The sequence below is a fragment of the Triticum dicoccoides genome, chromosome 2B (assembly GCF_002162155.2).
Source record: "Triticum dicoccoides isolate Atlit2015 ecotype Zavitan chromosome 2B, WEW_v2.0, whole genome shotgun sequence".
Taxonomy (NCBI): domain Eukaryota; kingdom Viridiplantae; phylum Streptophyta; class Magnoliopsida; order Poales; family Poaceae; genus Triticum; species Triticum dicoccoides.
In genome coordinates this window covers 1,393,965-1,408,454 of record NC_041383.1, presented here as the reverse complement: position 1 = coordinate 1,408,454, position 14,490 = coordinate 1,393,965, and the positions used below count along the sequence as shown (strand labels likewise).

General features: G+C 44.1%; 1 protein-coding gene and 1 pseudogene across 5 annotated transcripts; both read left to right on the top strand.

Annotated features, from left to right (window-relative positions):
• The first annotated feature begins 910 nt into the window (after positions 1–910).
• On the top strand, positions 911–2,406 carry LOC119366664 (annotated as a pseudogene).
• A 5,365-nt stretch (positions 2,407–7,771) lies between these two features.
• LOC119361627 (disease resistance protein RGA2-like) lies at positions 7,772–14,095 on the top strand. 5 transcript variants are annotated; one of them, XM_037626759.1, is made up of 7 exons: positions 7,772–7,923; positions 8,026–8,522; positions 8,661–12,482; positions 12,593–12,686; positions 13,091–13,154; positions 13,247–13,826; positions 13,923–14,095. In XM_037626759.1, exons 2-3 carry the CDS (start codon positions 8,073–8,075, stop codon positions 12,462–12,464), a joined length of 4,254 nt encoding a protein of 1,417 aa, XP_037482656.1. In that variant the 5' UTR covers positions 7,772–7,923; positions 8,026–8,072; the 3' UTR covers positions 12,465–12,482; positions 12,593–12,686; positions 13,091–13,154; positions 13,247–13,826; positions 13,923–14,095. The 5 variants fall into 5 exon arrangements, with proteins under 5 accessions (XP_037482656.1, XP_037482654.1, XP_037482652.1 ...); XM_037626757.1 differs by having other exon boundaries at positions 8,026–12,482; positions 13,091–13,144; XM_037626755.1 differs by having other exon boundaries at positions 8,026–12,482.
• Positions 14,096–14,490: the final 395 nt, after the last annotated feature.

Genomic DNA, 14,490 nt, shown 5'->3' with positions numbered 1-14,490 from the left:
CAAAGATGATAATATAAAAACATGTTTATGCCTTTTAAAAATAGTTCATGTAATTGAAAAAACATAAAAAGTGGTTATGTTTTTTAAATAGTATTAATCTAGTTATAAAAAGTTTGTGTATTTATAAAATGTCCATGTATTTTAATGAAATGTTCATGAAATCTTGTGTATTTTAAAAATATTCATGCATTTTATCAGAAAGATATTTCTTGTGTATTTTAAAAATGTCCACGTATTTCTCAGGTTTACAAAATCAAGGTATTTCAAACAACTCAAAGTGTTTTATTTTCTAGAAACCATGGTATTCTAAGAACACTTTATGAATACATCGAAACCAAACTGGACTTAAATGATGGCCACATTAGCATACATTTGATTTAATTTAATATCTTTCCATTCCGTGCCTATAAATGTTTACCGGATTAGCGACCATTTCATTTTAATGTATGCCATTTTTGGGTGCGAGTCTGCACCCAAAGCGACTGGACAAGCACCTTGCTGGGAAGTATTGGCTAGTAAATGCTTGTTGCATTAGGCATGCTTTTGTTCAATTTACATTATTTCATTCTTTGTGCGTCTTAATGCCTTGCTGGATGACTTTTCTTTAACACAGTACATACGCTGGAGGCCTATTGGATAGTAAATATTTGCTAGATTAGCTACATTTTGATTTAATTTATATCTTTTGATTCTCATGTGAGTGTTGGACCGAACCAATGGGACATGTGCCTTGCGAGGAGGCTATTGGCGGGTAAATGTTTGCCGGATTATTCATGTTTTTTTTGTTTTAATTTAAATGAGTTCATTCTCATGTAAGTCTTCACTCAAACGAATAAGACAAGCGCCTCTCTCTCTCTCTAGATGAGGGGAGGGGACTTCTCTGAAGGCGAAAAATTTCACAATCTTCATCATGGCCTCTGTTCCAACAGAAACCCTAGGCCTAACCACCACTACTCCACCCACTGCCACACCATTGCTACTGTTCGGGCCCTGGGCGGACCTGCCAGTCGACCTCCTCCACCGCATAGGTGACATCCTCCATGAACTCAAGTGCTACGCCAGCGCGCGGGGCACTTGTGCAGCTTGGCGCCGCACGCTCACGCCACCAACACCATCGCTGCTTGTCGTCTTCAACAGTGCCACGATGGACGCCCCGTCCCCAACATTGCCTTTGCTGCTTCGCTCCCCATGTGCCGCCCCTTGAGCCTAAGGCCCGTCCCCTCGGGTGGACGTTGGGTTGGCTCCAGCAATGGGTGGCTTGCCCACCTTGCCCTCCTCAACCCACCCGAAACACCCGTCAGCTTGCTCAGCCTCCTCAGCCCCGTCACTGGCGTGGAGATTTGTTTGCCGGCACTCATGTGCGTGAGCAGGCTAGTCTCCAAGATTGTCTTTGCAGTCAATACTTCAAGGCATGACTTCATCATCGTCGCCATGTTCGATGTCGACAGACTCGCCTGCATTCTCGCAGGAGACAAGCAGTGGACCATTCTCGACCCCGTCCGGCTCGATGGCAAGGACCACCTTGCCGATCTCATCTACCATGAAGAAGGCATGGTCTATTGCCTCACTCGGCGTGGAGACGTCTATGTGGTCCATCTGCCGGAGCGTCATCACGGGCAGACCAGACCGGACCAGAACGCACTGCCAGCCATGGTCGAGCCGTTTCAATCCTTAGCCCACCTTTCATTTGACCCCACCACTAGTTCTGCTCTGCCATACGACATGGTGGCGGGCTATACCAGCGCCAAACACCTATTCTTCTACAAGGGAAACATGTACCAATTCCCGAGGAATGCGAGTTTCACACCCACTTTGCCGCTGCTAGCAGGTGGTCACCATCGTGTAGCGGAGACCGGACCGAACCCAAATGCACCACCGTCCACAATCAAACCGCTGTTTTCGTCAACCATCCTTCCGTTCGACCCCACCACTAGCTTTGCACCGCCGTATGACACGATCTCAGGCTATACCAGCGCCAAGAACCTAGTCTCCTGCCAGGGTAACCTGTACCAAATCTGGAGGAACGCAAGTTGCATCGTCACTCTGTCGCTCCCAGCAGGTGGTTGCTGTTGTGTAGGGGAGGATGAGATATTTGTTCTCAAGTATTATCCCCAGCGCCAGCCATGCTGGGATGCCGTGACTGATTTGGGGGGCTACTCGGTGTTTATCGGGAGGAATAATGCGGTGTCGATGTATACCGAAGGTGTTCCCGGACTGAAGGGTGACTGTGTGTACTGGATCGGCGGGAGGGGCAGGGATCGGGGCATGGTCTTTGACATGGAAACCAAGAGGTCGACACCTTGCCTTCCCACTGTGGCTGGTGTCACACCCGGACCTCCAGGAAACACAATCTGCTGGTACTTTCTGAGCGACAAGGTAGTGAATAACCGCAATGCAAATGCATGAAGAAGAGTTCAATCAAACCCAAAGCAAGGGTCCACAGTGAATGCACACAGGGCGTTGAACAACGATGGAGACTCATCGTCATTGGTGGATGCGATTCTTGTCAGGCGTGAGCAAGATTCTGATATGAATGCACTGAAGATCCGGCTGAGCGCAATTGCTTGCAGTGGCCAATAGTCCGCTCTAGTTTATACTACAATTTACTAAAATAATTTGTATGGGTAAGTTGTTGGTTTGTTCTCCATATCATCTTTTGCCTCTTTGTTTTATGCAATGGAAACTAGGCCTATGGCTGCCGCTTAATTATGTTCTATAAAATGGTTTGCTTCAGCACGTGTGTCTTAGTTGCTCTTGCTGTTTTTACAAGAGAAATTCTTCTTACTCAGCTTGTGATTTCACACGGGCTTTGGGGATATAAACATTATATTTCTAGGGAAGGTTTGGCTGCTGATGCACTAGCACAAACGGCAGAATGGTTCTCAATCATTGCACGCTATATCTGATCTGATTCTTCCACCAAACGGGCTGTAATCTGCAGATGTGGTAATAAATCGTAGTAATATGTGTTAGCTAGTAATAATTCTCGAAAAATATAGTATGTGATAGTAATCTGCAGATGTGGTCGAGAAGAAACACAAGAAAATAGCACAAGTTGTGTATGTGTGCCAAGTCTGTGCGTGTCTCTTCTTCCTTCTCGTGTGCGTGTGCGTGCGTTTTCCTTCTTCCTTCTGGGCAAGCCCAGCAGGGACAAGAGCACAAGACCCGAATGTGCCACCGGCCACCATATGGTTTACTTCAGTACGTATGTCTTGGTTGCTCTCGCTGTTTTTACAAGTGGAATTCTTCCTACTATTTTACACGGCCTTTGATGATATAAACAGTATATTTCTAGGGAAGGCTTGGCTACGGATGCACTAGCACAAACTGCACAATGGTTCTCATCATTGCATGCTATGTCTGATCTGATTCTTCTTTCAAACGGGCTTTAATCTGGAGATGTGATAATAAATCATAGTAATCTATAATAATAAATTCTAGTAATATAGTCATTTGCAGAGTTAATATATATACAAGGCTTTCGTGACACTAAACCTGCATTGTTTAGGATATTTATAATATTCTCCTTATATATACACACATAGAAAGCTCTCCTTTGATGAAATTGTTAAACGTAAATACTAATTTGATGTCCAGCGCAAAACAAAAAACAAGGCTCTCCTTTGATGAAATTGTTCGTGTTTTATAAAATATGTTCTATATTTTCATTTATTTAAAAAAATCTTAAAATCTAAGAAATGTTCGCAAATTTGAAAGCCTTTGCAATTTTCAACAATTGCTCGCATTTCAGAAGAAGAAGAAAAATCACAATTTTGAAAAAAATGTGTTTAAAACAATATTCACATATTCAAAAAAGGTTTGAAAGTATTAAAAAATTGCATTTCTTAAAAGAAGTTCAGAATTTCAAAATTTCTTCACTTTTTATTCAAAAATTAGAATTCAGAATTTTTTTTGTACAAATGGGAACATATTTTGAAATGTTGAATATTGGATAAAATGGGAATATTTCTTAAAAAAATTGTGAACGATTTTTGAAAACACCAACATTTTTTGTAATTCTGGACAAAAATGGAAACAATAAACTTTTTTGAAATCATAATCAATTTTCCAAAATTTCAAACATTTCGTAAAAACTGGGAACATAATTTGAAAAAGGAAAAACAAGAAACGAATAAAAACTAGAAACAAAAAAGCCCTGAACAGTAAATAAAAAAAACTATAAAACCGCCGTGCCTAGTGCATCATTTTTTATGACGAAAAAACAGCAGGGTGATGTATTTCCTTTATTTGATATATTTCATTGTTACAAAAAGTGGGATTGGCCCTTCACAGGCAGAAGTGGGCCGGTACTATTTGGGACCAGTTCGTTAGCACAAGCCCAAGCCTGCTGCCAACTTGAGGTACAGCGTATATTTCATCAGTTTTCAAATGCTTTCAGTCAAACTTTTTTGAACTTGGACTGTCAATATTGTGAACTCCAAATTTATATGTGCCTTGATATATATATTTGAAACAACACTTTTTTAATTTATACTTATGCACATGCAAAATGAGAAATTAGTGTTCATAATGTTTATCTTGAGGACTATCAAAATCTGAAAAGTCACTTATTTGTGTATTCCAATTGACTTGAAGATATAATACACATAGATAGAAGGTAAATATTACACTATTAATGTGTGTATTATGCAACAACGTATATATATTTCATTGGCATGGAGGGAGATTTGTGTTCCTGAGCACATTTTTTTAAAAGGGGATACACCGGCCTATGCATCCTTTAGTATAAGGAAATAAAATAGTAAGTTCTAAAGTATTTTTTTATAGTTTGCCAAAAAATATGGAGAAAAAAAAATCAACCATGTAATAAGTACCTCCAAATGTTAGCGAGAAAACATGTTTTTTCCTTTCTTGAAAAAAAGCAAAACTAATTCAACAGAACATCAACTTTTGTTGCATTGTTTTAAAATATCAACTTTTTTGCATTGTTTTCAAAAATATCAACTTTTATTGCATTGTTTTTTTCTTCCTTTTTTACGTGGCAATGAGATACATATTTTCGCTTAATTTATATATGTAATACCAGCTCAATAGGTCGCCTGGAATGGGTACATGAGTAGAGAGGCGAAGGGAAGGAGAAGATGGGATTTCGGAAGACTATTCCATGCAATTGAATAACATCCAGGGCCTGTTCGGAACATATGTAAGAAAACCATAGGACCATAGTAAATCTACACAAAAGAAGGATAAACGGACAAGAAATCGTCATGGTCCACAACAGAAAGAAATTCTTACACGGAAAATTTGCATAGTATATATTTTTTTTAAAGAACCCTACAAGAATTTTGCCTCTGTTTTTTGTTGAGATTTATAGGTTTGCATCCCGCTTGTAGCACCGTCTTTATTCAATCATAGAACAATGTGAGAGTACAAAATAATAGTAATAATCAACCTTGTTCGCCTTGAGCTATGATCATTAAATTTTATGTTCCTCACCGTATCATCACAAGCAGATTATCATGACGCTAATATTACTGAAAGTGTCCTGTGAACTGATGGACTGAACCTTGACACCCCCCTGCGCTTCTGTTAAAATTTTCAACTGTTTCTCCCATTTAATATGTTATGGGCATGCTCATTTGAATGTTGTGTTCTGTTGTGTTCCCAAAAGGAAAGAAAATAACTGTGCACACATTAATATTCAGAGACCAGAATTTAACTACTCAAGGAGGGGACAGATTTCAACTTTTGTTTCAGTCTGCTCACGTGGCAACAAAAATTCTGCAGTTGGACACAGAACCTGCGCTTACTGTCGGTGTAAGAAGGATGGCATGCCCGTGTTACTTTGTGGAGAAAAATAAAAATGCATGTGCTACTTCAGTTTCCACAAATGAACATATCACCAAAGATTCAGATTTCTTGTATGTTGGGTCAATGATGGTTCATAGCAGTGCCTTTGATGTATGTCATATCTCTGAATTTTTCTGTTTCTGTTGTACGATGATATATTCAGACTTGTCGCATGTTGGTGTCAATGGTTCATAGCAGCTAAGGCCAACTCCACCGCGCGACCCTATCCTATTCGCCCCCGTCCGTTTGGGATAAAAGGGACAAACGAGACGGCCCAACGCGCGGCGCAAACGGACTTTTGTCCGCTTTGTGTCCGCTTTCGACCCATCCGCGGCCCAAGTTTGCGCCGCTTTTGGGGTGAAACGGACACCACGCGGACGCGCGGGTCGTCTGCGCGTGTCCTCCCCTGGCCCGCCCGTCAGTGGCACAGGACGGGCCTTTTTCTATCTGCCCCCCTCCCTCCCTCCGGCCGCATCCACTCCACTCTTCCCCTTGCCGCCGCCGGCCGCCCACTGCCATTGCAGCCGTGCAACTTGGACTCGCGCTTGCCCAGCCCCTTCCTCTCGTCGCCGCCGAGCTACCCAAGCACGGCCACCTTGTTTGCGCACCCGCCGGCCGGATTTGGGGCGGATCCGGTCGGTCTTGAGCTCGCCCAGCTGTGGGAGGCCGGGCCGCGCCATGGACTGGCCGGGCACCTCGCCGGAAGGCCCTGGCAGGGCCGCAAGGCCACATGCAGGCAGTGACTCGTCCTCTAGCCGCTCGGATCTGCACCGTCGGTGGTCCGCCGGCAGATACGCGAATGGCAACCGGCCGGGCTCGGTGCTTGCCCAAAAGCTCGTCGGCGCACCGTTGCCCCTCATCAAGTGCGACCACTGCCCAAGGGTGGTCGTGCGCCGCGTGTCTACAACGCCGGAGCATCCCGGATGGATGTTCATCAAGTGCTTAAACGATGGGGTATGTGCTCTTTTAGCTTCGGTTTGTGCTCTTGGATTAGACTAGTGGTGCTAACTTGAAGTTTTATTGTGTAGAACGGATGCAAGTTTTGGTATTGGGAAGAAGAGTACATCGATATGTTGATAGAGCGAAATGTAGTGCATGTTCGTGCACTTTTAGCTAGCCTAGAGGCTTTAGATGAGACAAGTGCACTTGTTGCTAGATTAGAGGCTAGGCACGATACTACGTGCAAAGAAGCAACAAGGCACGATACTACATGTGAGGAAGCAACGTCGACTTCTGGCTTGAAGAAGAAAGGAGGATGCAACGTCGTGCCTCCTCCACAGATCAACAATGAGTGCATCGAGAAGGCCCTAACCCAACTCAAGGGAGCAGTTATGGAAGTTGGGTATCTTCTCAAATGTATTCTTGTGGTTCTTGTTTTCTTTGGCCTTACTTTACTAGTCAAAATGTGATGATGTATTGTCATGTACCAAAAATGAATGATAAAAAAAGTTTAAGGACTTGCAAAGAAATATACGCGGACAGGATGGGGCAAATGGATGTGGCCGCGCGTTGGGCGCACGGCCACCGCATCCCAGGACAAGCCCGGACACGACCGCAAAACCCTACCCAAACGGACAGAAACCGGACAAAACGGACGTTCGCGCGGTGGAGTTGGCCTAAGTACCTTGGATGCATCTCATATCTCTGAATTTTCTTCCTCTGATACGGCTGATATCTTGGTGTCCTTTCACTCATGTCAGTCAGTAGTCTGCTTGTGATGGAGGTGCCCACTGTAAGTTCGTTCGCTGTAAGTGACATCTTGCTTCTGGCTGCTGCATGTGTGGGTGTTCATCAGCATCAACGGTGTCTCCTAAGTCTGTTTTGCTTGCCATTATTTTCATTGTTTTCTCGGTGCAGTAAATGTAAGTAGTCTTATACTCTTACGCTCTGCCCCAGAGTTGACAAAACCAAGACGTTCAGATCTGAAGTCTACGTGCAGACAGCAGAGCTGAGCCCACGTGCAGATGTGAGGTGGTTCAGATCTGAAGCCCATGTGCAGACTGCCTTAGTCTTCAGACGTTGAGATCTGAAGCGGGCGCCAGATCTGAGCACCACCGTCTCCGCCCTCTCGGTCTGCTGTGGGAACTCCTCGCCGGCGTGTTCGCCGCCTAGGTACGTACCAAGGAAATCTCCTCTCATCCTCTCGCGGCAAAGCTAGCAGTTGTCTTTCTCCGTATGAATTGCCAACGAAATCATCTTGGTTCCTGGATGCAGGTCCTCGCACATCTCCTCGACTGCGTGGTCTGGTGCCACATCGGCCCATGGACGTGTTGGTCAGCAACCTGAAATGGGAGGTGGGAAAGGCGCGAGCCCACCTTGCCGATGGCTCGCTGGAGGCTTGGGCGGCCGGCAACAACCTGGGTCCCAACATTATGGCCCTCAGCGAGCAACTGCTGCGCGCCAAGCGCGCGCTCGAAGCCGCGAGTGGCAACCAACGCAGTCCTCAGCTCAATAGGCTGCTGGAGATGCTGCGGGAACCGGCGCAAAATGCCGACTACTTGCTGGAAGAGCTGGATTACTTCCGCATTCATGACGAGCTCCATGCCAAGGGCCGTGCCCTTGATGCTCCTCACACCTTCAACTCCAAGGCTGTTGGCAAACTTGGAGAGGTACAAGGTGCAAGGCAACATGTGAGCTGCTGCGCGTGGCCGCGTGCTCAGAGAATCCGTCCTAATTCATCGACTACTGCGGCCAACCGGGATGGTGAGGAGGTCAGTGGATGCCTGTGCAAACTCCGTAAACTCCTCGTTTGCTGTTCCCTCCCACATGTTCATGATGATGATGATGAAGCACCAACGCTTGGGTTTAATATGGTTGATGTCTCTGAAAGACTCACGCACGTCTTGCAGGAACTACTGCTACATGCTAGTCTAGCTGGGAATGCTAGCTATTGTATTATGCAAGATACTACAGATAATCGTGTAATCAACAGCAGTCAATCTATAGAGCCAGCATTTTGTGGGAGGGACCATATCATGAATACCATCATACATGATATGACCAATGGTAAATACCGTGGAAAAGGTTTATCCGTGCTTCCGACTGTTGGTCCAGGGGGAATAGGGAAGACAAGTTTGGTGCATCAAATATATCACAGCCAACAAGTGCAAAATCATTTTCAAGTTACAGTTTGGATACACGTATCCACCCGTTTGAATCTGAAGCTGCTAGAAGAGATTAAAGAATCCATCCCTGCAGTTAAAGGGGAAAAAGAGGACACACCAGGAGAGCTGATCGAACAAAGATTAAAATATAAAAGGTTTTTGCTTGTGTTGGATGATATATGGCTGGTTAGTGATGATGCGTGGAAAAGGTTATTGTCAGCACTCGATCAATCAGAAGAAAAGGGCAGCATGGTTTTGGTAACAACTCGGTTTCCATCAATAGCACGGATGGTTGGAACGGCTGACCATTCAATAATCTTGAAAGGTTTACAAACTGAAGAGTTTAGGAAGTTATTCTTTGCATTTGTCTTTGGCGATGAGTTATGTGAGAGGGATCATAGTTTTTTGCTTGAGACTGGATGTATGATAATGGACAAACTAAAGGGATACCCCCTTACTGCAAGGATTGTTGGTAGACTACTGAGTAAACAACTTAGTTTGCATCATTGGAGAGGGATCCTAGAAAGTGGAAAATGGACGGAACAAATGAATGAAGATGACATTATGCCTGCCTTGAGGATTAGCTATGGCCATCTCCCTTTCCATCTGCAACAATGCTTTTCCTGTTCTGCATTATTTCCTAAATATTTCTGTTTTAGCAGCAGCCAACTCATCAACTTGTGGGTAGGACTAGATATCTTACAACCTGATTCTCGAAACCAAACATTTGAAGATATAGGTATGAGGAATTTAAATGATTTGGTCACACATGGATTTTTCAGAGAAGAGGTAGCTAATGGCCGTCCATGTTATGTTATGCATGACCTGGTACATGAGTTGGCGTTGAAGGTTGCGTCTCATGACTGTCTTATTTTACGCCACTCCAACATGAGATATGTAGACATTCAGCCATCCATCCGTCACTTGTCCATAATCATAGATGATGATGACGATGATGATACAATGTGTGATGATGATTTTGAGAGCCAACGGACAAAGCTGATAACAAGTTTGAAGGTTAAACAGTTGCATACTTTTATGTTATTTGGAGAAACGGATGAAAACTTTGTCAATGTTTTGGGTGATTTGTTAAGGAAAGCAAATGCTCTTCGTGTTCTCCATTTGGTTACCACGCCGTCTTCTGTGGAGTCCATGTTACGTAACTTTTCAGCACATGTCCACCTACGATACCTATCTTTAGGGACAAAGGATAGGGGTCTATTGCATAGATTTCTATGTCTCGGGACAGAGTATGAGAGCCAGATGCATTTACCCCTTGCCATTTCTAGATTTTATAATTTAAGGATTCTGGATCTAGGATCATGGTATGGTCGTTGTGATATGGTATGGGACATGAGCAACCTTACAAAATTGTGCTGCTTTTACACCCAAAAGGATGAGCTTCATTCTGCTATTTGTAATGTGGGAAAACATAAACTCTTAGAAGAGTTAAAGGTATTTCGAGTGAACAAGGAAAGTGAAGGGTTTGAACCAAAGCAACTGGAGCATTTGACAGAGGTAACTGAGTTGGGAATCTATAACCTTGAGAATGTACACACAAAAGAAGAGGCAGCCGAAGCAAAACTGATTGAGAAAAACTACTTGGAGAAATTAACATTAGATTGGGATAGTCAGCGATCTGATGCTGAGCCTGATGTGGAAGCAGTGGTTCTTGAGAGCCTTGAACCACATACATATCTTCGAGAATTGTGCATTAGAGGGCATGGCGGCCCTTCTTGTCCAACATGGCTAGGTGATGAGCTTGTTGTTAAAGCTCTTCAATCTCTTTGCCTCGTTGGAGTTTCTTGGAAAGTTCTTCCTTCTGTAGGGAAGATGTGGTGTCTTCGTAAACTGGTATTGAAGCATATTGCCACAGTGAAGGAGTTTGTTATAGAGCAAAGCTTTTGTGGGCTAATCTGGTTTGAACTTGTTGGCTTGGAAAGTTTTGAAAAATGGGTACCAGCACAGGATGCTCATCATATGTTTCCTCTTTTGCAAGTACTGATTATCAGAGACTGCCCTAAACTCTTGGAGCTGCCATTTTCGAACCACATTGTTTACCCACCTGAACAACGCTGGAACATAGATTGGTTTCCCAAACTTCAAGAGCTTGAGATAGATAACTGTCCAGAATTGCTGCCACTGCATCCTATCCCTTGGACGGAAACTCTATATTCTGTGAGTATAAGAGGTGTAATGCTGCTAGAGAAGTTAGTCTACTCAAATTCATCCCATGGAGTAAGACTGGATATTGCTGGAAAGGATGATCTGCACAGCTTAGATCAGGTGTTAGCATTCAATAACTTGACAGAGCTTGAGGAGCTCTCACTCATGAAATGCCCACCTCTAGAGTTGAAGCACCTTGTGATGCTAAACTCATTGAAGACATTACTTGCAGAGAGTTCACAGGCTCTGGTTGAGCCATTAGGAGGTCAGGATGACACAGAATGGCAGCTTCCTATTGAGCATATTGAGGTCCAGGAATTATGTGGTAATAGTGGGAAGGAGTTCACTGAGTTCCTCACCCACCTCCCAGGGCTCTCCAAATTGGAAATTGTGGAGTGTGGAAAGATAACACATTTGGCTGTGAAGGTGGATCGGCAACAAGTAACATTAGCAGCATCAGAGGTGGAGAAAGATGACACGCCACCACCACCAGCAGAGCAGGAGAAGGAAGAAGATGGGGTGCTGCTGTTCCCGGTCCATCTCTCCAGCACATTAAGGGAATTGGTCATCTCCCACTGCCCAGAGCTGGTCCTTCTTCCTGATGGAGAAGAAGGGCTCCAAGCCCTGCGATGCCTACAGAGATTAAAGTTAAAGGAAACACCCAAGTTCTTATCTGCCTACTTACCTTCCTGTCGCTTCTTCCCATCCTCCTTGCAATTTCTCGAGCTTAATGGTGTGGAAGGCATGGAAACAGTGGAGCCCCTCTCAAACCTCATTTCTCTCACCATATTAGAATTGAGAAATTGCGGACATGATCTAAGATGCAAGGGCTTGGGGCCTCTCCTTACCATAGGGATAGGGGGGCAGCTCAGTGCACTAATAGTCTATGGCAGCCCCAGATTCTTTGCTGGCTGGGATCCCAATCCCAGGGAGGTGCTGCAGGGTGAAGGAGAGCAACAGCTGCAGCTAGTATCCCCCCTAAGATCATCTAAACTGCAGAAACTTTGGACAGATGACGTCGCAGGACTTCTTTCCACGCCCATCTGCAGTCTCCTATCTTCCTCCCTCACCCAACTGCAACTTTCTGGGGCCAAAGAGATGGAGAGCTTCAGCAATGAGCAAGAGCATGCCCTTCATCTCCTCGCCTCCCTCCTGGAACTTGAATTTTTTGGTTTCGACAAGCTTCAGCGCCTCCCTGCAGGACTGCACAAGCTTACCTACCTCAAGGAATTACAGGTCGGCAGGTGTCCATCCGTCCGCTCACTGCCCAAGAATGGCCTCCCCAAATCACTGCAAAAATTACATGTCTCTGCCTGTGATAGTGAGGAGCTAAAACAGCATTGCAGGGAGTTAGTGGGAACCATCCCAAAAATTAAACTGTAACTTGGAGACTGACCCACGGTAATGACAACTACTTCCTCCTTGGCTCCCATCGCATCACCAGATCTCACTAACCTTGCTTTTTTCATGCATAATAATCTGAGCAGTGTTTGTTTCCCTTCACTTCGCAGGAGTGAACTAAGATACTTTGGTTGCTTAATAGCTGTGGCCTGTGGCTGTGGTACAAGTTTGGAAATCGGCAATGCAGCAGTAGCAGGTCTGAAGGTATAGCACCTGTTTATACCGAAACAGTGAAGTGTTATAGTGGAGGTAATGCATCACAGGGCATGCGTGAGTTTTGATGAAAGGGCAAAATCCCAATGAGTTGCATGAATGAAAACCTATTAATAATTAGCACTAGGTTAGTATGTTGTTCCATCTCAGTATAACAATACACCTTGAATTTGAATACACTGTTTCAATTATTTTTTCCCAACACACGAGGTTTGTGTTTCTGAAATTCTTAATAGGAGTCACAGACCTTTACATTTGGTATCTGCTAGTTCATCCTGTAAATACATGAGGTGGTTCTTGGTTACAAATCAGTGATGAATATTTTCAATGCTGCTTTTTTGGATAAGGTATAAATGAAGTTATGTTCTTATGAGAGACTCAATTGCATACTGTAGGCTTTTGCATCAGTTGCATTACAAGGATCACAACTGCCACCGATAGCTCGAAAGGTGCTGCTCAGTAAGTTGCTTAATTGACCAGAAATAATCCTACAGAGTATGAGATTCCACAAATTTATTTTTCTCATATTATTCGTCATTCATCGTTTGCAGATCTTATGGAGTATTGTTATCTTGGTAAAAAAAATCGTCCTATGAGGCACCTTTCAGAACACTGGAACCAACTTCTATGTGGATGAACCCTGGCTAATATAACGAGGCTGTGATGACATTCTGGCCTGCAGCCTTTTTCCCGAGTTTCCATGTACCTTCAAATTCATCGAAAGATGATGCATACACAGATTGTTAAGATACTAAGACACGACATAATGTCTGTGAAGGACTGTTGTCATGATATAAGGTTTGATGATGCTGTTTGTACAGCAGCCGTACGTGGTGGCTGTGAAATTGTAGAAATGGCTTTGTTCTTAACAATGATCAATGTATCAATGTTAAAGAGGTCTAGGGGCTGATCTTTACTTCAGTTTGAGACTGAAAGTTACTTCATTATACCGTGTGGAGGCATGATACTGTAACTTTCTGGGAACCACATCAAGGTACTTGGGAGGGGTACCTGGCACATCTACTGGGTGTTTGGAGGAAACCCCTGCAGTTCATGCCTCCACGCCTGGCTAGAGGCAAACGTAGATGTGTCATTTCTGGGAACTGCCATCGAAGATGGATGCTTGTCGAGGTCAGTATGCTCCCATGAACCATTTTTTACATCTCTAAACCTTGTGTTTCATTACCAAGCATATTAACTATTTGCATATATATTACATCCAATCAGTTCGGATTCTGCGGTGGAGCATGAAGAAGATTATGCAGACAAAACAGATGCAGACATCCAGCTTCTAGAAGAACTTGGTGCTATGCTAGCTGGTACCATGTGATTTCTCTATGTAAAAGGATAACATATGCAAGCCCCTTTTTTGTGAATGAAGCAAACGATTTTAAATGGTACATATGCATGATTTTTTTTCTTTCTGTATACATTTTGCAGGTTGGTACTCCGCTTTGTTTATCCGTGGTCAATCTCTCTCTCTCTCTCTCTCTCTCTCTCTCTCTCTCCACATGGCCGTACATAATAGCATCTGGCAATAGCGTCCACTAAATGTTGTATCCTTTTGTGTTTTGTTATGTATATTTGAACGAAAATGCCCTGCAGCCAACGGTCATGCCAGAAGCAGGCAAGCCGACCGTCGCTAACCGTGATAGTAGTGGCCATGGAGAATAGAGCCCGGTCCTGTTTGTCACAAGGCAGGTCCAGCCCGACCCAAGGGCGCGGGGCTGCTGCCATGACATCCAGAGCCAGCGCAAACGCAACGCTCGACCAAAATTTTCAAGGTCAAAGACCC